This window comes from Bipolaris victoriae, assembly GCF_000527765.1.
Source record: "Bipolaris victoriae FI3 unplaced genomic scaffold scaffold_20, whole genome shotgun sequence".
Taxonomy (NCBI): Eukaryota; Fungi; Ascomycota; class Dothideomycetes; order Pleosporales; family Pleosporaceae; genus Bipolaris; species Bipolaris victoriae.
This window is the reverse complement of record NW_014575372.1, coordinates 1-23,477: the sequence shown is the minus strand read 5'-3', so window position 1 is coordinate 23,477 and position 23,477 is coordinate 1. Positions and strand designations below refer to the sequence as shown.

The 23,477-nt window shown below is 52.1% G+C and overlaps 10 protein-coding genes across 10 annotated transcripts; 7 read left to right on the top strand and 3 right to left on the bottom strand.

The window, feature by feature from the left end:
- Positions 1 to 1,474: 1,474 nt before the first annotated feature.
- Positions 1,475 to 3,989, top strand: COCVIDRAFT_35475 (hypothetical protein; the record flags this gene model as incomplete). The annotated part of the gene is made up of 2 exons (XM_014703724.1): positions 1,475 to 1,582; positions 2,199 to 3,989. 2 exons carry the CDS (start codon positions 1,475 to 1,477, stop codon positions 3,987 to 3,989), a joined length of 1,899 nt encoding a protein of 632 aa, XP_014559210.1.
- An 891-nt stretch (positions 3,990 to 4,880) lies between these two features.
- COCVIDRAFT_13757 (hypothetical protein) lies at positions 4,881 to 5,445 on the bottom strand (the record flags this gene model as incomplete). The annotated part of the gene is made up of 2 exons (XM_014703679.1): positions 4,881 to 5,134; positions 5,283 to 5,445. The coding sequence occupies 2 exons, from the start codon at positions 5,443 to 5,445 to the stop codon at positions 4,881 to 4,883; spliced, it is 417 nt and encodes a 138-aa protein (XP_014559165.1).
- Positions 5,446 to 7,452: 2,007 nt separating this feature from the next.
- COCVIDRAFT_35474 (hypothetical protein) lies at positions 7,453 to 7,626 on the top strand (the record flags this gene model as incomplete). The annotated part of the gene is made up of 1 exon (XM_014703723.1): positions 7,453 to 7,626. The coding sequence occupies one exon, from the start codon at positions 7,453 to 7,455 to the stop codon at positions 7,624 to 7,626; it is 174 nt and encodes a 57-aa protein (XP_014559209.1).
- Positions 7,627 to 10,292: 2,666 nt separating this feature from the next.
- COCVIDRAFT_92313 (hypothetical protein) lies at positions 10,293 to 10,583 on the top strand (the record flags this gene model as incomplete). The annotated part of the gene is made up of 1 exon (XM_014703722.1): positions 10,293 to 10,583. A coding segment is annotated over one exon (291 nt), but the record flags the coding sequence as incomplete, so codon positions are not given.
- A 2,780-nt stretch (positions 10,584 to 13,363) lies between these two features.
- COCVIDRAFT_35473 (hypothetical protein) lies at positions 13,364 to 14,456 on the bottom strand (the record flags this gene model as incomplete). Its single annotated transcript, XM_014703721.1, has 2 exons — positions 13,364 to 14,150; positions 14,209 to 14,456. 2 exons carry the CDS (start codon positions 14,454 to 14,456, stop codon positions 13,364 to 13,366), a joined length of 1,035 nt encoding a protein of 344 aa, XP_014559207.1.
- A 396-nt stretch (positions 14,457 to 14,852) lies between these two features.
- Positions 14,853 to 15,444, top strand: COCVIDRAFT_92475 (hypothetical protein; the record flags this gene model as incomplete). Its single annotated transcript, XM_014703720.1, has 2 exons — positions 14,853 to 14,908; positions 14,985 to 15,444. The coding sequence occupies 2 exons, from the start codon at positions 14,853 to 14,855 to the stop codon at positions 15,442 to 15,444; spliced, it is 516 nt and encodes a 171-aa protein (XP_014559206.1).
- A 1,222-nt stretch (positions 15,445 to 16,666) lies between these two features.
- Positions 16,667 to 17,902, top strand: COCVIDRAFT_13754 (hypothetical protein; the record flags this gene model as incomplete). Its single annotated transcript, XM_014703678.1, has 2 exons — positions 16,667 to 16,699; positions 16,946 to 17,902. The coding sequence occupies 2 exons, from the start codon at positions 16,667 to 16,669 to the stop codon at positions 17,900 to 17,902; spliced, it is 990 nt and encodes a 329-aa protein (XP_014559164.1).
- A 763-nt stretch (positions 17,903 to 18,665) lies between these two features.
- COCVIDRAFT_92229 (hypothetical protein) lies at positions 18,666 to 19,061 on the top strand (the record flags this gene model as incomplete). The annotated part of the gene is made up of 2 exons (XM_014703719.1): positions 18,666 to 18,849; positions 18,901 to 19,061. The coding sequence occupies 2 exons, from the start codon at positions 18,666 to 18,668 to the stop codon at positions 19,059 to 19,061; spliced, it is 345 nt and encodes a 114-aa protein (XP_014559205.1).
- A 181-nt stretch (positions 19,062 to 19,242) lies between these two features.
- COCVIDRAFT_24379 (hypothetical protein) lies at positions 19,243 to 19,700 on the bottom strand (the record flags this gene model as incomplete). The annotated part of the gene is made up of 3 exons (XM_014703696.1): positions 19,243 to 19,420; positions 19,480 to 19,586; positions 19,656 to 19,700. The coding sequence occupies 3 exons, from the start codon at positions 19,698 to 19,700 to the stop codon at positions 19,243 to 19,245; spliced, it is 330 nt and encodes a 109-aa protein (XP_014559182.1).
- A 589-nt stretch (positions 19,701 to 20,289) lies between these two features.
- Positions 20,290 to 22,056, top strand: COCVIDRAFT_92407 (hypothetical protein; the record flags this gene model as incomplete). The annotated part of the gene is made up of 2 exons (XM_014703718.1): positions 20,290 to 20,512; positions 20,576 to 22,056. The coding sequence occupies 2 exons, from the start codon at positions 20,290 to 20,292 to the stop codon at positions 22,054 to 22,056; spliced, it is 1,704 nt and encodes a 567-aa protein (XP_014559204.1).
- Positions 22,057 to 23,477: the final 1,421 nt, after the last annotated feature.

Genomic DNA, 23,477 nt, shown 5'->3' with positions numbered 1-23,477 from the left:
GCAGCATCCCCCTGGATCACCGACTTGGCAGCGTAACCGACAGAGTGGAACCGGAAACTGGTGGAGAAGACCGGCCAACCGATGGCAGAGTTTCCTCAATGGCGCAGTGCAACCCAGGGCCGTGGATCCGCGCTATGCTGGTTTAGGGCCGGGGCCTTGGCGGAACAGCTCCCCACCAGCACGCGGGTCAGCTCGCATCGATGGGCAGGCGATCCGAAGGTTTGACAGTGCGCTGGTGGCACCGGTGCAGGGCGGTGTTGCTGTATGTCAGTGGCTACAGGTGTCCGAGGAGCGAGCGAGGGAGAGGTGCACAGGCGTGTGTTGAGTGTATAGTTACGTACTTGGTTGGGAGTGGCCGTGTATCCCGTGTGCGTGCGCGCAGAAGCGCAAGGCATGCGGGGGGCCATGAGGTGCATGGTGGTCAGGTGTTGGGCGTTGCAATCACACGGGCGAGAAGGAGCAGGCAATGGCATCAGTGATACGATGGCGTTTCAGAAGGCTGCGTATCATGTGCGATGGAGGGCTGGTGCTGACCCCCACGTGATGGGGGATCAAGTATAGGATCAGGATGAGCAAGCCCCTCTAGCCTGTAGCCTCCACACGGCGAGCACGGACCGCGCGAGCACGTTTTGCTAGGCGTGCAGGATAGCGTGCATGCAGTAGTATACTAGTAATCTCTCTTGCCTTGCCCAGCCAGACGGGGCGTTGCCGCCGCTGACCGTCCCGAGACGTTAGTGATGTGGCCGAGTCCGGTACCGCGTGTTTGCAAGCCGTGGTGGGTGGACTATGCAAGAGAGAGAGAGTGTGTGTGCACGGCGAGGAGCTGAACTGAGCTGAGATGAGACGAGACGAGATGAAATGACATGACTTGGGACGATATGATGCAATCAGCCGCAAGACGCTTAGATGAAGACGCAGGCAGGCAGACATGCAAGTACATGTGTAGGCAAGTAGGTACTAGGTAGATGGGGAGTAGTCGTAGTAGTATGGGACGTACATAGATACTTACACCGCCGGACGCAGGCGAGTTAGTTGGGTGTGGGTGTGGTCTACTTATTAGATACATACATACATACATACAGACTTGCCTCCATACATACATACATACGTGGCACAGAGCATCGTTTCGGGCATTTTGGCCTCGCCGGGGAGCTGCCAATGAGGCGCTCAGATGCATAAAAAAAGAAAGGGCGGTGCAGGTGTGCAGGCGTGCAGGCGTGCGTGCAGCCCGGGCAGAGAGTGGGCAATGGGCGCTGTCCCCCGCCCGCTGTCTTGACCGGCCCTAGGCGGCCATGACAGGACTAGACGTGGACCGGAATCACTCCCGCAGGCCAGTGCCTTCGGCTGCAGGGCTGGCGGCGTCTGGCGTCGACGTCGACGTTGCTCCAGGAGTAGCTGGCGCGTGTCGTCCGCTTCCGCGCATCCTGGCCAGCTGCTGCACCAGCCCTTGGACGTGCGTGCCCGACCGCACACGATGCACGCACTCGGCCCTGCCAGCGTATCCATGTCTATGCCCACACTGCCCACACTGCCCCGTATCCCTGCCCATGACTGCCCAAAGGGGGCGAGTGGGGCCTGTCTAGTGCGTCGCCAAAAAAGCCCTTGGTCGCGTTGCTGCCCTTGGTGTCGTTGCAGCCCTTGCACACTCGCGCGCCTTGGTCTGGCGCAACATGGCATCCATCCCTCCATGGTTTGCTGCCGCCCAGCGATCCCCCGACCATTACACCGCAACCTCCTAGTCCATACTCGATCCTATATCCCTCCCGGCCCAGGCCCGCCGACCCACGCCCGCCCGATTGCGACCGCCCGTCACCGTCACCTCCAATTCCCCATATATACTACATACATGGACTGCTCCCGCGCCCTCAACCCCCCCTCCCATCGCTTCCAGCGCTTCACTGCCCACATCCCCTCTACTACCACCACTACACACTCACCTCTGCCACTCACGCCCTGTTCCTGCAGCCCTGATATCGCCCTGCCCCCCAACAGAGCCTGGTCACCTGCCCCACCCTGCTCCAACTTGCAACTGCCCTACTAGGAAATCCTGAGTCGCTCGCCTCGTTTGCAGTGCCCGTCTCCCATTGTCACTCCAACTAGTGCTCCAACATCCTACATCCTAGAGTCCTCTTCTCACCTCCACTCCATTCTTCCCTCCATCCATCCACCCATCCTTTCATCCTCAGCTCGACAATTAGTCTCTGGGTTGTCTACACGGCGACCCAATTCGTCCTGTCGTCACGCTGGCTACCCAAACTCTTCCCGCTATCGAGGCCCCTCATCCTCTCTTCCCCCGCCGCTTCCAGTCCTCGTTGACTCCCCCATACACCAACGACATCAAGTCGGAACGCTCATGGTTGCCGCGGGGTGGCCAAGGGGGCTGTGACGACGTTTATACTACGTCGAGTCTACCCGCTGAAGCACAAAGGACCCAGCAAACAACCACCCCACACATGTCGCCCGTCCAGTCGTACCCACCAATGCATCCTCCATATAGGAGCCCACGGGAGCCTCCAGCCAATCCTCCCGTCTCACTCCCGCCGCTGCGTCAGCTTTCCATGACACCACCCACCCCATCTGGCAGGAATGGCAGCTCACTTGGCGTCCACTCGATCCTCAACCCTCAAGCCGAAGTGGCTGAGCAGCAGCAGCAACAAGGCTCAAGACGTAGCCTTTCTCGCTTGGAATCGTCCTCTCCCGTCGACACGCATCACTCACAGAGTCTGCCCTCGATCAGCCGACCGAATAGTGTCGACTCAGTATTGTCTGCCCGGGAAGAGCAAAACCTCCCTAGGCTATTTCAGCCACCAGGAAGACCTCCTATGCGGCCCTCGCTGCATGACAAAGGCATCAAGAACCACACCATTAGCAGACTCAATCCCCCTACCGGCACTATAGATGCCCACCAGTCACCCTTCTTGACGGCAAGCACACGTCCGTCCGAGGTGGTGACACCGCAGCACTCGGCCCTACCTACACCACCTGCCGCAGGTCGAACCCACTACTTCCCACCCACGGCTCCAACCCCACCCCCGAACGTGGGCCGGGCGGACGTACATCGACCCAATGTAAACTTTCCTCAGTCGGGCAGTGCGAGCCCCATTGCCCAGTACTCTCCATATAGCCAGCCGGCTTCAGTAGCGTCTACCCAATACGACAACCACAGCACCCAGGGACAATATGGTCCTGGAAGCATTGTCATGCACGATGCTCGCCAAGGCTCCTCGATTGATGGCGACCGCACGAGCATGATTGCAATGGCGCCTTCAAGCCAGAGCAGCATACAGCTCATGACCATCAAGAGTCAGCACGGGCCACCTCGCCAAATCCCCGTAGAAACACAGACTGCGTCCAAGGGCGCTGACGAAAAGAGAAGGCGCAATGCCGGTGCGTCTGCTCGCTTCCGAGCCCGACGAAAAGAGAAGGAACGAGAGGCTTCGATGAGCATCTCAAGGCTGGAGCAAAGCGTGCGTGACGCCAACGAAGATGCAGCCTTTTACCGTGAAGAGCGAGATTACTGGAGGTCATTGGCATTGCAGTCGCACCCCGAGAGGAACCATGCCCGGCCTCAGTCGCCTAGGCTGAGACGCGCATCAGCGGATCCGTCGCGAGCTCCGTCTTGCACGACCGGACATGGCTCCGAGGCGTCTTTTGACGGATACGAGGACGAGGCCCGAGAGGAGGAGCAGCGCAACGTGCGAAGGAGGACAAACAGCTACCACCCGGCACTAGGCTCTCACCAAATTGATGGACCCTCGCCCAGCCACGACAGTCGGGCATATCCGCTAGGGGGATATGGGCCGACGACTCACGCATCAGGACCAAATTCTCAGGTGCACGCATCGCCCCAAGGGCAGCCAGGTCAGGCAGGCGGTCTTCAGCACCCGTCGCCAGAACGGCCGCTGTACCGGGATTCGTTTGGCGCAGAGGCGGGTCGATATGAGCATCGCGCGTGGGCGTCTGAACAGACCAAGGGACGAGCGCAGTAATCAAACAGAGCGAATAGCAGGCGGCTGTTTGTTGTCGCATGGGTGGTTGTTTCAAGCTTGTGGAATTTTGCAAGCGTTAATCTGCGTTATACCCATTGGTCTTCTCACCACCATGTTTTCTTTTTTTTGAATATCTTCTCAGACTTGTTGCATTATGGAACAACTACAAGAGTGCATCTAGATTATCAGGCCTCCACAGGCAATGTTGGCATCATTATCATCATCATATCATCAGAGAGAAGAGTGAAGAAAGAATTGTACACGATTTGTTGTTGCTATTACTACTGTGTAGAGTGGATTTTGATTGTGCCTGGATTGCATGTGCATGGTGGTTGGTGCCTGGAGAGGGCGTGGTTGGAGGACGGGAGCTGGCAAGCAACCCCTGAGAAGCGTCTGTCATGGACAAAGTCATCTGTGCGGTGCGGGTCTTGGCGTGGAAGCAATGGTTGACGCAGAAGTTCGGTTGCGGCGGCAAGGCGAGAGAGGGTGCCAATGAGGGTGGTGAAGACGTGGGTTGCGTGACAGACGGCGAGGCAATGCAGAGCTAGCAAGGACGGCGACTATTCTTACTCGTACGTTGGCAGAGGGTAAACTCTGAATCGAGCATGACAGTGAACGCATCGGGCCAGGCGAGTGCCAAGTGAGGCAGAGGCACGCTACCAACGGCTTCACTGACTGTTTCTGTCTGGGTTTAGGCCATTGGCCTCTCCCGTCGCCCGTCGCCCTGCCCCGACGACGTCCGGTCAGAGTTTGCGGCTCACTGGCTCCTCTCCCGCTCGCAAACACACACACATGCCGACATGGACAGGCCCGCGAGGCTTAGTGCGCGACAAGTCAGTCGTCTGTGGAGATATGGGATGTCGTATGCGCGTGGGTGCATACACTTACTTACTACACGCTCCGCTGTGGTTCCTTGGACCTACCTAGTCCGTCCTCTGATGCCTTACCAACCAGTGCCTGTTCTTCGTGCAACTCGACGCTATGCCGTCTTGGGCCCGGAGCCCGCCTGACCGCACCCTGACATTGCTCCTTTCGGTCACACGGCCACGGCGGCTCTCTTGACTCTCGACTCTCTTCCTCGACTCTGGCGCCGCTTCCAGAAGAGACAAGCCACCCCCCCTCCTCTTCCCCCCACCTCCTCCCCACTTCACCACTTCACCATCTCATCATCTTACCACTCAACCTCGTCGCCATCGCCGCCATCGCCACCATCCATGTCACCCTGCCGTCGAGGGCCCCAGCTCCAGTATACCATGCGCATAACGTGCGTACATACATAATATCACTACTTACATAGTACGTCTGTCTGCCTGGACATGCGCCATGCTTCCCTCCACCCACTCCACGTCGCTCCACCGCAACTAGAGTACGCACACACACACCCAACTCGCTCCACCACCACCAGAGCGGTCAGAAGCCACCTGACCATGCCGTTGGAAACCGGCCAAGCGCGCATGCTTCGTCAAACCTTAATGCTCTGCCAACGACGTCCCAAGTGTACCCGTCGGAGGCTACTCCGGGGTGGTCCGTCAGACGGTGGGGCGTCTGTTGCTCGGCTCATTCGATGGCCAGACCGGAACTTTAAGTGCGCTATTATAGCGTCCCTGCTCGCCGATGAATGACCTGCGTGCATCTTGACTGGTAATATTATCAGATCAGCACCACTCGCTCCATGCTGCTAGCATCACCCTTCAACAAATCTCCGTTCGTCCTGTCTACTGGCTGCACATCCCTGTCGCAAACTACGACCAACATCGTCGTAGTTGCAACTCATAGCAATGGATCTCAGCCCACAGCCATAGTAGCCCTGGTAGCTCCAACTCTGTCTGTCGACAAACGGTCCGAATGACAATGACAACTTTGCCGTCCCAGCAATCCCAGTCCAACGTGTCAGCTCTGCAAAAGCCCTGGTTCGCATTCGTATCCTCGAAACTGCACTTGCACCCTCTCCTGGGCCGTGGCTGCACTCAATATCGATTATCTATGTACATGCTACCGTCGTGCTAATGACTGACAGCGCGCGCACACATTGAAACCTGCGACGCCTTCATACACTGTCACTTTAGTCTACAGGGGGGTTAGCACGCGTCAACTCATTACATATTTTCCAACATCCACCCTGCTCCTTGATTAGGCCATGTTGTGCCTTGTGCGCCTTGGGGGCACTTGCGTTGGAGAAGGGGGGGAACTCTTCGTAAGGTCCAAACTCGTGCAAATAGTACTACGGACTTCTCCATGACCCCTCTAAATAGCCCTATACCAGATGACGGAACGGGAAGACGTATGCCATCTCACGTGCGTAACGCGATCCTGCTTACGCTCTGGACTCTGACTCTGGACTTGTGGGCTCGTTAACGTACCGCTACGGCCCATGCACGACATGCCTCCGCTGATCGAACCCTCGTCATCGGGCCTTAGCATTAGACTAACCGAGCCCCCGAGCAGCGCACGTAACCGCCATTTCACCGCCATCTCTCCAAACACATCATTTTCTCGCCGTCATACATCCGCCTTCCGTCTTCCGCCCTCGCTACCTATCCCGCTATCGGTTTGGCCCTGACTCGCAATGCTTGTGTGAGCATCTATTTTCCTTTTTTCGGTCCCTTTTTTCTTTTCTTTTCTTTTTTTTCTTCATGCCTCTCTTCCTTTAACCATTGTCTTACTAGGATAGTAGTAGTGCAATGTGGAACACTGTCATCAGGGATGCAGGGTCATGTTCCAACTAGGATATAGCCCAGTGTACGTGTGTAGATATCGACGCGCACCAACCGCTTATTATTCCGCAATTCTGCATGATAACAGGACAGGAGAAAGAGCCGCGCTGGGTATGTAAATGATGCACTGGGGTTGGGTTGATGACACGCTGCAACCCGGTTTAGTGACTTGCCCAATCAAGTAGAAACCTGGAGTAGGATCTCCGGGCCAATCTTACCGTTTACCTCTGCCGTGGGTTCACAGGGCTGTAAGACCGTATGTGTCGCAGCGGTCCCGGCTCATGTCTCCTTCCTGCTTACATATCCTTTTGTTTTACCCGCTTCAATTGCCCCAACTCAGGTTGCTGACGTCGGCCCGATCAGCGAGACATACGGGGGGATGCTGAATTGGTGTGTGCTCGGTTTGCACCACAATGCCCTCTAAACGCTCTCGGACAACTGCCGATGTGCTTTTTTTTCTTCCACGCTTCACCTCCGCGACGACTCAACATGTTATGGAGGTGGACCGATGGCCCCATGATGACTTTACAGGGCGTCAGACGGTTGACCTGCCTTATTGCAAAGTACAGCTTATGCAGCTCATGGTTTTGTTTTTGGTGTTGACTCGCACCGTCTGGTATTTTGTCATGTACGTACATATGTGACCTCCCTATAGTTTTGTCGCTCCTGGCCGACGGCAAATCACATCCGCACAGACAGCCCACTTTCGACACGTGTATATATCTGTATATGCACCCTGCATTGCTTCCATGATCACCATTCGACTTCTCTCCACACGGCCTGCGCCAGTGTCGTTTGTCAGTGGATTGCTCGCCCGTCACGCGCTGCTCCGCCTGCACGCGATATTTGCTTTGGCTGCACGGCTCTTTTGCCATGTTGATCCAAGGGCCAGAACGCTATTGATCGATCAGATCTGCACATGAGTCAAGGACCTTGTAAGATGAATGGCAGGGGTGGGTGACACGGCCTCTCGCGCAAAGTTACGGAATGTCGCACGGCATCGGTTCTATAACCGCGATGGAAACCCGCATATATGGAACCCTTGCCAATCGCGACAATCACACTCGGGGCTTTTTTTGTTCAGCTGCAAACAATTTTGAGGCAAAAGAAAGGAAGAAACACACACAGATGCACAAATACTTTGATGCATCTACAAACAGAACGGAAGTGACTTTCCAGCACATCCGAGATGCGCTGCAATGCAATGCAATGCAGTCAACCCAGTTGATTTTTAGGACCCCTAAAATAATACCTTGAAGAATCTCTCAGGCTGGCGGGGCCGATACCCGCATCCTTCCTGTTCCCTCCATCTTCTTTTTTGTCCCCTCTATTGCATACGTGCATAAGCGCAACTCTCCTGTGACTTTGCGACAAGCTACGCTACGGTGTATATGGCGGCTGAGTGTCTTGTTTGACCGAAAAGTTTTCGGATGAAAAGGTACAACCGCCAAAACAGACCATGCAGTATTCATGAGGTATTGACTATGACCCGCGTTATAGATTGTCTCTTTTATAGCATGTCAATCTATACGTAGAGTCTGGTGTTTGTTGTATACGGTTCTTTTGAATCGTATCTTTTATCTGTTTGTTTCTTTTTTCCCTCAAAACGCACGGCGGTATCGAGTCATGCCGGGTGTGATTATCTGCACATTTGATATACATGTAAAGTAGCAGATTTGAATCTCGCTGCAGGAGAAAACGTCAGCAAACATGGTCACACACGCACACATCGACATGCTGAGAATCATTCAATCGTCAGTAAGTACGCGCATTGCCACGTCTGATGCTAACCATGTCTTTGGACACGCACACAAAACGTAGGGAGAATAAAAGAAGGGAAAAAGGATAATGCAACGTTGAATGCTTCTGGACTCGATTGCTGACGGAGACCACCGTCAATAACCTTTTGCCAAGTCGCAACTAAGTAGGCCAAAGAAGCACTATTGTTCTCCAACGAACGATGCACGCACCCACACCAAAAAAAAAGGATGGGCGCGCTGCAACCCTCAGTAACCGCCAAAATGTCCGTTCGGACCCCAACTGCACAACGCACGGCGCTTGCGTCGTATGTACTGTACATTTCACCAGCAGTGCAAACCGCCTCCTCCTCGCCCCCAAACTATCCACTTTTTTTTTTCTTTTCTACTTTCATCTCTTTCTCTTTCACACACACACTTCTCTCGTACCACAGCATTAACCTTTTTTTCTCACCCTTTCCCCTCCCCCCCTTCCTTCTCTCTTCTCACCTCTAAAGACAAGAAAAACGCCGCTGACCCAAACCACCGGGTCGGATGCATCTTTCCTTCGCCTTGCATGCGAAAAGCGCAAACTCTCTAAAGATGCGGGCCAAGAAAAAGAGCGAGAGACAGAGACAGACGGGATCCCCCCTGTCTAGCCTCCCTTTCTTCTTGTTCGTGTTTTTTGCCCTATGGTTAATAAGTACAGAGGGAGATTTTTTTGCCCCTCTGAATGAATGAATGCCCAACCATGCAAGCCATGCAGCATAACACAATTCAACTCATGCATGTCAGCACATGGTTCTGGGGGAGGGACTGGGGTAAGGGGTGTGTGCGCATGTGTGCATGTGTGTCTTAAATCGCCAAGGGAAAACCAGCATGTGGGCACATCATCATCATCATCATCATCATTGTCATCATGTGACTATTACTGTTTCGTATATTTTAACTTCACACAACAAAATCCAGCGCTTGAGTGAGATTTGGGGCGTGGCTTGGGGGGGAGCGCAAGATTTGGAGAGAAGAGATAAAATATCGAATTACATGCGTAAGTAATGATTAACTATTATTATTAAAGAATCAAGGGGGGGGGCGGGAACGAAACGGGGAAACGCGGGCAAACCGTGTTTTTGCCGAGATAGAAGGGAGGGGGGGGAGATTGTTGGGCAGGGTCATGGTGTAAGGCCAGCTGCGAATCATTCACACACACACACAAAAAAAATCTGCCAATCTTCGCCCTTTTGGCCAATCTTACTCGCAGAACGGGGGGCGGGCGTTTACATGGAAGGGGATATCAGCAATAAGGTTGGAGGCTAAGCCGCAAATGCCGAATCAATGGTGCTTAGATTATTTGTTGTTGTTGTAAGGCGGGACATGGGTCAAGTTTTTGGACTTGGTGTTATTTTTCCTTTGGCTTTAATTTTATTTTGGAGGCGTCTAGTACATGTATGTTCTATTGTCGCAAGATACGGGTTTTGGGGGGCTTGAAAGGAGGGATGTGTGTGTGTGTGTGTGCATCGACCGATTGCTGGACTGCCCACTCGCACACATGTCTCCGAGCCGTATATGTGTGTGTGTGTGTGTGTGTGTGTGTGTGTTAGAAGAGGGTGTGTGTGTCTTGCATGCGTGATGACCAGGCGGGGGATGTGTGCGCATGTGCACTCTAGTTTCCCCATGTTCTAGACAATCACACACCCACACACACACACCACTTGCAAAGAACCTAGTCGGGTTTGAAAAGCAGGGTCAAAGGACTAAGCCTTTTTTTTCTTGTTTCATGCAGCTCGTATCCTTTGGTTGCTGAGGGCGGAAAGAAATAATGGAGAAAGAAAAGAAAAGAAGAAGACGCAAGAGCACCAAGTAAGCATGGTAAGTTTTGGGGACGACTGTTTGGGCGCAACGCACGTTCCGAACCGTTGCCTTCCCTTCCGCCTAACCGCCCCCCCGCCGACGGGGGGCCCAGTGCGCCGCACCTGCTCGTCATGTTTGCTTTGGCTGCGACCAGAGCAAAGTGGTGTCTGATGACGCACCACGAACACTCTCACCTCCTTGCTTTACTTTTTGATCGTCTTGCTTTTAACCTTTCCGCATTGCCGCATCCCCCTTCGTTATCTGCAGCCGTTTTCGCCCTCTTCCCTGTATAAAAAAAGAAAAGGCGAAAACAGCTAGGCGAGTAAAGAACATGTATGAAAGAATGAGGCTGCAGAAGCGTTTTGGATCTCGTGCAGCAACACACACACCCCTCCACCCCCTCCACCCCCCAATAGCCCTCCGCCCCTCTTCCCTTTCGTTACCGTACGTCGTAACTGCATGCACACGTAGGGATTTTATTTTGTCACAAAAGCCGCTCGTAACGCCTCATGCGATCGCTGCCTGCAAGTCAAACAGGTTGCGCCATTACTCGGAGGACGGCGCGCGCGCAGCAGCATATGTGGACTACTTTGGTTGCATCCGCTACCAGTCTTTGCCTTTGGGCCGTACTGCCTACATTTATTTGCCACCACACACCTGCATGCTGGCCCGTTTTCGATGCAAGTGTGTGGTGGGCTGTATGTAGGTGACCCCGACACCCAGGTACACGTGTATCTCCACCATGTGTTAGAGTTAGGTGTGTGTGTGTGCGTAGGTGTGCTTGCGTGCTTTTCACACACACACACACACACACACACACAGACATACATGCATGTCGCTTCTTTTGCTCACTACCCAATAACGGACTTGCGCGAATCGCTGTTAAACGAAAAAAAAAAGCAAAAACTTACGAGACAGATGAAATTCTAATTCATGCAAGGCCCTCTCGAATTGGTTTGAGGTAGTTGCGTCTTTTTTTCTCTCCCTCTGCTGCTTGACACATAGGCGCTTCCTCTTACGCTGGAGCATCATCCATGCTGTCCATGTGGAAATTAAAGTGGGCAGCAAAACCGCACGTGTACTGCTTTGTCAAAGTGGCGAAGGAACAAGAGGCTATTATCAAGTTTGATTTTACCTTTTCTGTACCTATATGCCGCGACAAGCGGTGAGTATCGTCGACCGCCGACTTGGAAGGAAGACAAGCACAAGCGTATCAAAAGTACGTAGCACGTACCCACGTAACTCACAGACTTGTAGCCCCGCTTCCTACAGTACGTACCTTGTCTGACAGTGCAAGCAAGATTTACCCCCTTCCGCCCCCAACCATCCACTCCAAGAAAAAAAAATACGAGACACAAGATGGGGGCGACTCCAACTTCCCGTATACACAGCAAAAAAGGAATCAAGAGGCAAACGACATAGCCGACCGTCCGCGCCTACGGCATGCAAGTAAAAACCCCCCAAACATCCATATCGGTGACATGCAGACCCGCAGTAGTTCAATCGGTACGTAGAACCATCTCAACCCAGTTGTATCACCACCCGTCCGCCATCCCACACCCCCACTCCGCCTCCCTCGCCTACGCTGTGCCGCAAATCCGATCTCAATGCCGTATACACTCGGCAAGAAAAGGCAACACCACGAATCAAAAAATGATAATCAACGGCCCAGCATCTGCCGTAAGACGGTGAGTGGGGGAAGGAAGGGGATCTCGGAATGTCACCCACCAAGCAAAAGCTGCAAGACAGGCAGGCAAGCAAGCGAAATAACTTAAACTGACGCAACATATCGTACACACGTCCCACCCCATCGCACACCGATGAGGCAAAAGCCGACCCGTCCGTCGTCGTCGTCGTCGTCACCGCCGCATTGCCGCGTTGCCGCCGCGGCAGCGGGAACAAGCCTGTCTCCCCCTCCCAAAAAAACAGTTCAGATTGGCGAAGATACACACCCAAGAACAAATAAAAGCGGAGGAGGGGGGATAAAGAGGGGATGTCTCAAAAAATCAAAAAAGATAAAAAAGAATTTGGGTCAAAAGAAATCGGAGACGCGGGAATGACGGGCGCCGGGCGTGCATCGCACCGCTGCGTGTGTGTGCGCACGCGGGCGCCCGCGGGGGCGGCGGCTTGGGACTTTTGTGTATATGTATATGTAAAGTAAGTGTGTATGTGTGTGATGACGGGCACGAGCGCGGGCGCGGCATGCCGTTTTTGCAAAAAAGCAAAAAAAAGCGGCACAGAGCCGAAATGTTGCGCTGCTATTACTTGCCTTACCGTAACCTAACCCTGGTATCATCGGTGTGCTGTGCTTTTCGTTTGCTTGCATGGCTTTTTCTTCCCCCCCCCCCTTCCCCCCCATTCTTTCCTTTCTTCTTTTTTCTTTTTCGGGAAAGCCATGGCGTAGGTTTGACATACATGGTGGCTTGGCGAGTATGTAAAGCATGGAAAGTGCCGTTTGTGCGTTTTTTTGTATGCATGTGTTCCTTTGGAAAAACAAAGGAAACGTTATGGAAGCAAGGAGGATTGCGAATGTGGCTTGTCATGTGATCTCTTTTTTTTCCCATGCTATGACTACTTACTATCTGGGTTGAGGGCTGGTTTGGGTTTGGCTGTTCACTAATCTTACACTACGATGTATTACCCGACTGCACGCACACACACATTTGCGATCAAGACCAGGCGCGTGAGAGCACAGCACTTGCACAGTCCGCGTATCTTACACTCACACACATACACCCACCCCCGTTCCAGTGTGTAACATGGCATTGCTGTTTCTGGGTTGCATCCAATATGGTAGTATTACGAGTGCGACGTGGGGGCAATGACTTCACATGCAAAGCGTTGCGTGGGGTAAAAGAAGGTAGGGTAGGACGATGTGGGGGGCCCTTTTTTTACTTGTTCCGGGGACACAGGAATCCCAGTTGCGCGGAGATGCAAAAGCACAAGAAACGTTGCAGGCGTGGAGCAATCACAAACCCAACATGGGCGTTTGATAAGGAAACAAGAAAAAGCCACCCAGCTCCTTCGCTTACACTGGTTGCACTACTGCTACCTGCACTGCCTTGCCTTGCGTTCAGCCACGACCAACGCCGAAGCGGGTGCGCAAAGTGTTGAGCCTCCGCAAAGTCTCGGGCATATCGTTCATGCCGCTCTCCGTTCGCGTCAGCCGATATGCAGAGTAGTTCCTGTTCTCCTCCACCAGCGTGTCAAGCAGCGTGAACTCGCCAATCACGCACTGGCCCGAGCTGAGCATTTCCATGGCATCTGCATGACCCGACTCGGATTCGGCCAGCAGCATGTCGTCTTCGCTCCCGGCTTCTGCGCCCACGTCCGATAGCGTGTCGGTTCGGTGCAGCACTCCTCGCTCCTCGTCATCGGCATCCTGCCCGCGGCCCACATTGGCATTCGCTATTGTTGCTGTTGCTGCCGCCGTTTCTGTTGTAGCCGAGTCTGACGTTGCTCGGTTGGTGGTGGTGTTCGTTGCGCCTCCTCCTCCACCAGCTGCCAGCTTTGCTAGCTTCTTCTTAAGCTCCCGCCTCTTTACATGCACTGACACCATGACGAGCTGCAGGAACAGTATGCATATATCGAGCGCGCCCAGTTTCCACTTGCTCGTGGGGCCCTGCTGACCGATGAAGTCAATCATCAACCCGCCATGAAGATAGCCTCGTGTGTCCTCGCCAGCTGCAGGTGCCGGGTAGGTGAGATGCAGGAGAAAGGTTACGCCAAAGGAAAAGAGGAGCAGCGGAAGGAACGGCTTGGGTTCGTCTGGCGGCCGGGTAACCGTCACGGTGTCGGGAATCGGGGTAAGCAGCGTGCCGTGGATAAAGGCCTTGAATGCCAGCCAAAAGAATGAGCAACTACAGTGTGTATGTGGTCAGCGGCACAGTTGCAGCGCATCACCGTCGGGGCGCATACTCGAGATGGTAGAGAGTAATAAGTTCCACGTAGACAACCATGTCCAGGTCACGCAGCAGCTCGCCCAGCATCTGGATGCGCTTCCTCTTTGCATCCATCCGCCTCTGTTGCACCTGTTTCTCTCTTTCACGCTCCTCGGCTGCATCGAGTCGAGCTATTGCATCTTCCAGGGCCTCCAGGGCCGCCAAACTGGGCGCGCTGTCGTCATGGCGCTGCGGTGCGCGAGACGACTCGGCCTCATCGTCCATGGCGCAGCGAGGGAATTTGGCGTGTCGCTTCGTCTCTCATTGAAGGCGACGGGTGTAAGTGACAGGCGGAGTTGACGAGCGTTTGTCCTCGAACTCTGGGGGGGACCTGAGAGGCTCTTGTCTCCTCTAGGCCGCAACCCGCATCGGTGCTGGAAAATCAAGAAGGGCCGATGGCCGAGAGTGGTGAGATAATCGATTGCTCCGCATCTTGAACCAAGTTACAATCTACTGCAGTAGCCTACCAGTGTCTCTAGAGCTTCTCTTCAGTATTAAATTGAGCCTGGAGTCTCTGATTCATAAAGAAAAGCGCCAAAAATTCATGTAAAAATTACCAACTTGCTCTCATCGACCCACGCGACTTGTCCGCCACCTCCGCATTTGCATCTTGCGCCCACCATGTCTTTTGGTCCTCCCAACAGCGCGCCCCTCCCCTCTTCCTTTGACGAAAATGAGTGAGTATCTACTATCTCTCAATTGATTCGGCGACATACATGCATCTGAAGTCTCAATTGCTTACATCTGTACCAGGGACTTCTACAACGAAAACACCATCGACAAGATATGGCGCCGTCTCCGCGAAGAGCCCCTCGTGCCCCTCGGCTGTGGCCTCACCGTCTGGGCCATTGTGGGCGCAACCCGCTCCATGCGCAAGGGCGACCACAAAATGACAAACGTCTACTTCCGCCGCCGTCTCTACGCACAAGCATTCACCATTGCCGTATTAGTCGCAGGAAACTTGTACTGGCAAAAGGACCGTGTCAAGCGCAAGGACTATGAGAAGAAGGTTGCAGAGAAGGAGCGCATGGAAAAGAGGGAGCGATGGCTGAGAGAGCTTGAGATGCGAGACGAGGAGGACAAGGCATGGAAGGAGCGAATGGCTAAGAGGGCTCGAGGCGCGGCTGAGGAGGTTAAGAGCGAGGCAAGGGGAGTTACGGATATGGTTGCTGAGAAGACGAGGGAGCTCAAGGACAAGACTATGGGAAAATAAGAGGCGGGTGTAATCTGATAGACCAGCTCTACGAGATGAGGGGTCAAGGGAAATCCATGTGAAGAACCGCGTTTGGAAGTTGGGCATTCTTGAAAGCTTGGACTTTTGCTGTATATGTATTGGGCACTGTACGAGTACATTTGGGAGAACTTGAAATTACGTCGATTACGGATACTCAATCACTATTAGGTGCATTTGGTTTGCGCTACTCTGCTTTGAGAATACAAGCACGTCAGGGCATCATTTGAGTCATTTGTACCAACAAAACAATCAGTTTGTTCATTCTTAGCTGCGAGTTTATCAACATACAATCATTGAGCTTGACCACTGTTTTTGCCGGATACTATCTTGATACCTTCATGTTCCGTCGGTACTTGTAAACCCGCACCTCAACACCACGGGATCTTCGATATTGCAACCTTCCAAACAGACTTCGACTTTTACCGACATCCTTCAGACAACATCAAGCAAGACTTCTATCCGGATAAAAGCAAATAGCATAAAATCCTGTACCAAATCTTGAATCCCATAAAGTACATATGCTTCACAAAGGACCTTATCGGCCCGGTCGCCAAAATATCCCCAAACGCAAATTAGTAAAGTAACCAATATACCTACAACACGGCTCTACCTGTATAGTTAAAGAGAGAAAAGCAAGAGACGATGAATCCTTGCGTTGACTTTTTACCCGGAACAAAGAGTACAACGATCCGAAAAAAAACGTGCGTTCAGCTGCACAGGCATTCGCGGACCGTTTAGCCGGCAACGGACATCCGCCATCTCAACGGATGTACTATGAGAATTGTATATTCGAAAGCCGGGTCACCAATTCCCAAGCTTATGGTATACGTATCACTTATTTCTGGTTAGAAACCCATGCGAATGGGCTACTCTGGTTACATAGATGCGCAGTAGATTGAAGGAATGAGGGGGGAAGGCAGCGATAAGCGGGCCAGAAAGAGGTCGACATGTCAAAAGCGGGAAGCCGTTCCTAGCCTCAACAGCGGCTCATCGGGACGTCATATGAATAAGGTATGGATTTAGGTTTCCCCCCTTTCTCCCTTTTTTTAAACAGTCTTCTTCACACATACATACGCACACGTTTCTTACGCATAGCAAAGTCGATCAGCCGGTGGCTAGCTAAGAGAGGGATTTAAAAAGGGAATTGAAAACGTCGGTGGGCCCCGGGACAAACGAGACGGGTTGTGAGATATCTTTGAAAATGTCTGAGGTTAAGAAGTATGAGATAACAGAGGTATGTTGGGTATTTGCTTTTGTGTGATATTCTGAAAGACGGGAAGTGGGGGAGGGGGTGAGGTAGCTCTTGAGACCTACCCCGCCAAAGTCATACAGCCCCTCCGTTATGAGCATTGCAACAAAGACATGAGAAAGGGTATCTGGTATCCAGCTCATGTCGGTACACGCAAACATCACAGACACAAATTGTCAATTCTCATTGGCAAAGAAGAACTTCCAAATCACTAACTGTCTCTCCGCATAGCCATGGCTCAAAACCCACTGCGCCCTCGGCGAAGGCCCCTTCTGGGAAGAGGATAGGAACAGCATCCGCTTCCTCGACGTCGAGAAGCAATCCATCATGCGCGTCGACCTTGCAAAGGGCCCCTCGAGCTTCAAAACCATCAAAAACTACGACATCTCCATCGGCTGCACCGCCGACATCGAAGGCAACGACACGGAATTCATCTTCGCCGGCAAATACGGCTTTGGTGTCGCCAACAAAGAAACCGGCGAATACCACTGGCTGAAAAAAGTCTGGACCTCGTCCGAAATCAGCGCAAACAAGCACGAACTCTTCCGCGGCAACGACGGCGCTGTGGATTCCCAAGGTAGGTTCTGGGCGGGCTTCATGTTCGACCCTCTGGTCTCGGACATGCGATCAGACGGCGCGGTATTCCGCCTCAACCCAGACTTGAGTCTCGATCGCCCCATGGATGACATCTGCATCCCCAACGGCACCACGTGGAACAAGCAGGACGACGTTTTGTATTTTGCAGATAGCCCGACAAAGACAATTTACCAGTTCGACTACGATGCCCAGACGGGCGAGATCAAGAATCGACGGCCGTACTTTGTTATGCCAGAGGATAACCGATATGGAGAGGATGCGGTGCCGGATGGCCATTGTCTGGATGAGGAGGGTTACATGTGGACGGCGCTGCACGGTGGGTCCTGCGTCCTGCGGATTTCGCCCCAGGGCGAGATTGTCGCCGAGATCAAGGTGCCGACGAGCCAGCCGACGTGTCCTTGCTTTGTGGGCGAGGAGCTGTTCATTACTAGTGCTGGTGGTACGAGCGGCGAGAATGGCGGCCCCATTGATGAGTTTGCCGGATGCTGCTTTAAGATCAACGTGGGTTTGCGGGGGCTCAAGAAGTTCAAGTTCAAGGGCGGGGACAAGATTGAGGGTGGCAAGCTGAATGGGCAGGTTGTTGCGGAGTAAGAAGGTGCTATTCTAGGAGAGAAGACTGCTTCGTCCCGTGTGTACTACACATTCGAGGGCATTGAAAAAAGCTGGTACTACTGTGCAAGAAGCGGGTTTCCTCCAAGTCACCCCCGTGTCTAAGCAAGTTTTGGCTGGAAGCGTTATTCCCTAGTGGCATTGCCCATAGACATGGAGATGGGGTGACTAGAAGAAAAAAAAATCTATTTTCAAAACTTCCTGTGTGATTCGATGGAAGTTCACCCACCCCTCCAGTCCCCATAATTCCCATCGCTGAGGGTCGCATTGTTCGCATTCTGGTAAATAGTCCGGTCTCCCTAACCATATTTTTTCTTAGGTCGATTGGATAATAAAAGTGGAGGTGACATGATCATGTCAGTGTACGACCGACATTACATACAGAGAATGGACAAGAATGCGGGGAAGCTGTGCTCTTTTGACCTAACATCATGGCACACTATTCCCATCACTGCTTAGTCTTGGGTTCCTGTACAACATCGTGTAGCATTGAGGGTATCGTATTCAATTTGTGTAGTCTTGGAAGCTACGGGTTGCTGCTTGATGGATGCATCATACCGGTGAATCATGGGAGACTTGGGAAGAGGAGGGCGAGGGGGTGGTTGATGCAGTAGGGATGGTGGAAGGCAGACTCGAAAAAAAGGTATATAACAAGGTCGAGGAAGACGGTTTTCACGAGGCACCCTACAAGTCGTTTCAGCATCCATTGAATCGGAATCAGACAAGATACATCGTCTCCAACATCATGCTTCCCATCAAGACTCTGCTCGCTACCCTCCTCATCGCCGATGGCGTCTTTGCTCTCCCCAAGGCAGCGCCCGACGCCATTGAAAACGTTGCACGCGACGCTGCTCCAGTCGCCGAGGCTGCCCCTGAGCCTGCCACTCTTGACAAACGGGCGTGCAGGTGCATCCGACTCTCAAATCCAGGTATGTTGCTCCGTGACAAAGAGGCAAGCACAAAAGCTCAAGGCAGTATAGGCCTTTACTGTGGATACTGCTACAGTGGCACCATTGTCACCTCTGGGCGTATCAACAACCATGTGTACTGGTGCAACACGGCTGGAGGCTGTGAGGATCTTGGCGTTAGAAACAGTTGCACTGCCAGGGCGGGACCGTGTGATGGCAGGGACAGCGGCTAGATTGAGATGTGGACAGATTGACGAAAAGAAGTTGCAAGTGACAGGGTGCAGCGAGGATGGCTGTGTCGTTCGTGACAGTGCAGGTCTGCCGGGTGTTTATGTTTGATTCTTTTTTGCCTCGAGCTCACGCTCATTTGGGTATTTGGAGTATACAGAGAAAAGAAAATACAAACAAAGGTGCCTAAGACTGTGCGGCTTCCTTTTGCTTCCTGGCTTCGTCTTCTTCTGGCGTGCGAGTGGTGAGTTGCAGGGCGTGGATGCCGCCTTCTTTTGCCATTTCGTCCTTCATCAGGGCATTGACCATGCGGTGTCTTGCAACCTGCATCTTGCCCTGGAAGGCTGGTGATGTGATGTGTACGCTGAGCGAGTCAGTGCCAGATACATGAGGTGTGTCATGTTGCAGTGTTTTTTTAGTTACCGGAAGTGTGTTTCTCTGCTAGTCACTCCTTGCATGGCCTTGTGATGGGCGTGCTTGTGAGAATCGTTGAAGATTTCCAGACTTGTAGGCTTCAACGCCTCTGTGATCTGACAACAAGTCAGTCCTTGGATTTATGAAATACAAATATGTATCATAGTAGGACAGATGTCTGTCACCTTTGTCCGCAGAGCGTCTTCCATTGGAGTCATGGATTGGGCCATGGCTGACATAAAGCGCCGTCCCGCGAGGCTAGTTCGTTGGAAGAACATGCACAATCCCTGTATTCTTAATTGGGCGTCGCGATGGTGGTGAAGATAAAAGAGGTAGGTTGCATGAGCACTACTGGTAGTAGGTAGTAGGTAGTAGGTAAGACGACAGGCCGATGCAGGCGTGCCAAGGCGGGGTCGGAAAGCGGAAAGCGATCGGCTTTCGGATGGATCGCGTCATGGTTCGGAAAGTATGGAGCAGAAGGAAAAGAGCAATTGAAGCGGCCACTCAGCCCAGAAAGCTGCCGAAATATTATTACCGTCTCCATTACTGCGTCCTCCGTTCAACAAGGCTATTTTTCCAGTCCGCATTGGCATTCACCAGCGGTGCGCGACACAAACAGAGCCAGCATGACTCGGGCGCAGTCACTGCAGCACTTCACCCTCGAAACCCGCATCCTCCTGCGCAGATCCCGCATCTCTTGCCGCCATGTGGGCGCGTCACCTCTTCTTGCGCACCCTCGCCCGACATAAACCACCACCGACGGCCTATACCACACACTGCTCCCCTCGCTTTGCACCCTCTGCCCTGCACTCTGTCAGAATGGCATCGACTCTGCCCCGCCTGCCCATCTTCGAGGCTATCAAGAAGCACAATGGCCAGTCTACAGCAGTTGTACACTCACTATCTGGCCGCTCCTTTACCTACGGAGAGCTCGTCAACGACGTCGCGGCAGCAAAGGACAAGCTGCAGCGGAATTGCAATGGCGCAAGTGCAGAGGGCCAGCGCATCTCCTTCCTCGTAGAAAACGGCTACGACTATGTAGGTGCGCATTCCTCTTACACTCGTCTGTAGCCTCATACCAGCGCAACTACTAACCTCCGCCCAGTGACACTCCTCTCCATTCTCGCTGCCCATGCCGTTGCCGTACCGCTGTCGCCCGCCTTTCCCGCCCACGAGTTGCGCTATATCATTGACCAGAGCGAGTCCTTGATGCTGCTTTCCTCCGAAAAGTTCCAGAGCCAGGCCGATGAGGTGCTAAAGGAAGGCATGACGACCAAGCCTATTAACTACAAGCAGGACAAGATTATGATGGGCAAGACGGATGACTATGTCACCCTCGAGGAGCCCCGCAGCAACCAGGGAGGCATGATGCTCTACACCTCCGGCACCACGAATCGACCCAAGGGCGTGCTGCTTCCTCAGGATGTGCTAACAGCTCAGTCGCAGTCCCTTTTAGAGGCATGGAATTACAGCAGCGATGATGTGCTGCTCCATGTCCTCCCCCTCCACCACATTCACGGCACCGTCAACGCATTGCTTACGCCTCTCTTTGCTGGTAGCACCATTGAGTTCCAGTTTCCCTTCAACGCCTCAGCTGCCTGGGCGCGCCTTGCAGCTCCGTTCTTGCCAAACCCTGACCCGGTCAAGAAGCCCATTACTTTCCTCACCGTCGTCCCAACCATATACACGCGCCTGCTTGCCTCTCATCCTAGTCTCTCGCCCGAGCTACAGGCTGCAACCAAGACCGCCCTTCACCCCTCAAATATGCGCCTCAACATATCAGGTTCCGCCGCCCTCCCCACACCCGTCAAGTCGGCATGGACAGAGCTTAGCGGAGGCAACGTACTGCTGGAGCGATATGGTATGACCGAGGTTGGCATGGCCCTCTCTTGCGGTCTCGACTTTGAGGATCGTGTGGATGGTTCGGTCGGCTGGCCACTTCCTTCGGTGCAAGCGCGTCTCGTCGATACTGAAACTGGACAGGTTATAGAAGTGGGCGACGAGATTGATCCTGCAACGGGCCGCGAGCGACAAGGCGAGATTCAGTTACGTGGACCAACTATCTTTAGGGAGTACTGGAAGAACCCCGAGGCTACGTCTAAGGAGTTCACCGAGGATGCCGACGGACAAGGCAAATGGTTCAAGACTGGTGATGTCGCAGTCCGGAGGGCCGTCGAGGGAGCGGGTAAGAGCAATCAGCCATGGGCAAAGGGCCCTCTCTACTTCATCCACGGTCGCAAGTCAGCCGACATTATCAAGACCGGTGGGGAAAAGGTTTCCGCTCTTGAAATCGAACGGGAGATGCTTTCTCTCCCACAGGTCGAAGAAGTCGCTGTCGTCGGTCTACCTTCAGAAGCCTGGGGTCAGAAGGTCGCTGCCGTAGTTGTGCTTTCAGAACAGGGTAAAACTGCTGGCAAGGGAGGCAAGCCCTGGTCAGCGCTTGACATGAGGAGGGCGTTGAAGGAAATACTTGTCAATTACAAGATTCCCCAGGAGATGAAGGTTGTAGACACTATTCCGAGGAACGCTATGGGAAAGATCAACAAGAAGCAACTGGTCAAGCAGATTTGGGGCGAGGTCGCTTGAGCAGAATTGCACTGTACAAAAGTAGAATGATGGTGTATAGATAGATGATGGCAATGATAGCATTTGTATAAGAAGAAGCGGCCAGGGCCAATCACATCATGCAATACGAACAATTTCAATATATGCTGCTTGGAGATCGTATTGCGCAAAATAGCGTCATCGCGATCCAATGCGTGATGGATATTGAGATACGACGTTGCTAGTATGGATCGGCCAGCACGCCTTTCCCCCACCATTTATCTATGCATGCACCCTCTCTAGTTGTATATGCATCTTACCCACTTCCATTTTCCGAAATCTTACAGCCCGATATCATCATCTATCATCGTCATCACCACTGCTCCGCATTTCCCCACACTACTGCGTGTGGTTAGTGCGTATAATAGTTCAGCTAATACAACGCCCTACCATAATACGTACCTTCTAAAAAATAAAGCTTTCAACTACTAGTTATAGAGTACCTCACGGGTTAGTTAATCGCTTTTGCTAAGACCCTACTAAAACCACTATATTATAGTCTAAAATAGCCTACTTTAGACCTATATAGCGTAAAAAAAATAAGATACTATTTTAGTTCATTTCTACTATTTACTTATATATTTATATATTATATCTAGTTCTATTATACTATTATTACTACTTTTAAGATAGTTTACTCTCTTTAGCGCGTTTCTACTGTTACACGGGGTTGGGTGCTAATACTTCTCTAAGCTTAATCCGGGTTAGGGCGAGTAAGATAGTGTAAAGAGCGCTGTAAGAGTTTATCTAGCGATATAGTAGAGTAGTATACTTAAATTAAAGATAATAAAGATTTAATAACTACTAATCTATATTAAATAGACTAACGAGTTATAATCTTATTAAGTAAAGTAACTAGTAAGAAAGTATAATTTAAGTTAACTAACGTGGTTTATAAGCGAGTCGCTCACCTAAGCGAGTCGCTCACTCTCTACCAACGCACTAACTTTATAGCATTATTATAGCTATTTAAAATAGTATATTAAAAATTATAATAAGCTAAATTACTTATTAGATTTATTACTATTATTAGTACTATTAATTTCTACTATATAGGTGCGTGTATTGTACCTAGTCTCCTTATAACCCCCGCACTGCCTCTCTTCTCGCACCCTCTTTAACGCACTCTTACTATTACTATAACTACTATCTACCTATTTAGCTAATAAGCTCTATACCTCGCTAGTAGTAAAAGTCTCTTCTATCTAAATATATTATTACTTATAGCTCTTACGCTTATTTAATTTATCTAGAGCTACTTAAAGAGTACTTATTTTCTCTATTATAAGCGTTATCTTATATACTATTTACTAAGCTCTCTTACTTAACTACGTAATCTACTTAGTAAGTAAATTAGTAAAAGATCTATAGTATTTTCTTATACTCTCTTAGATAAGACTAAT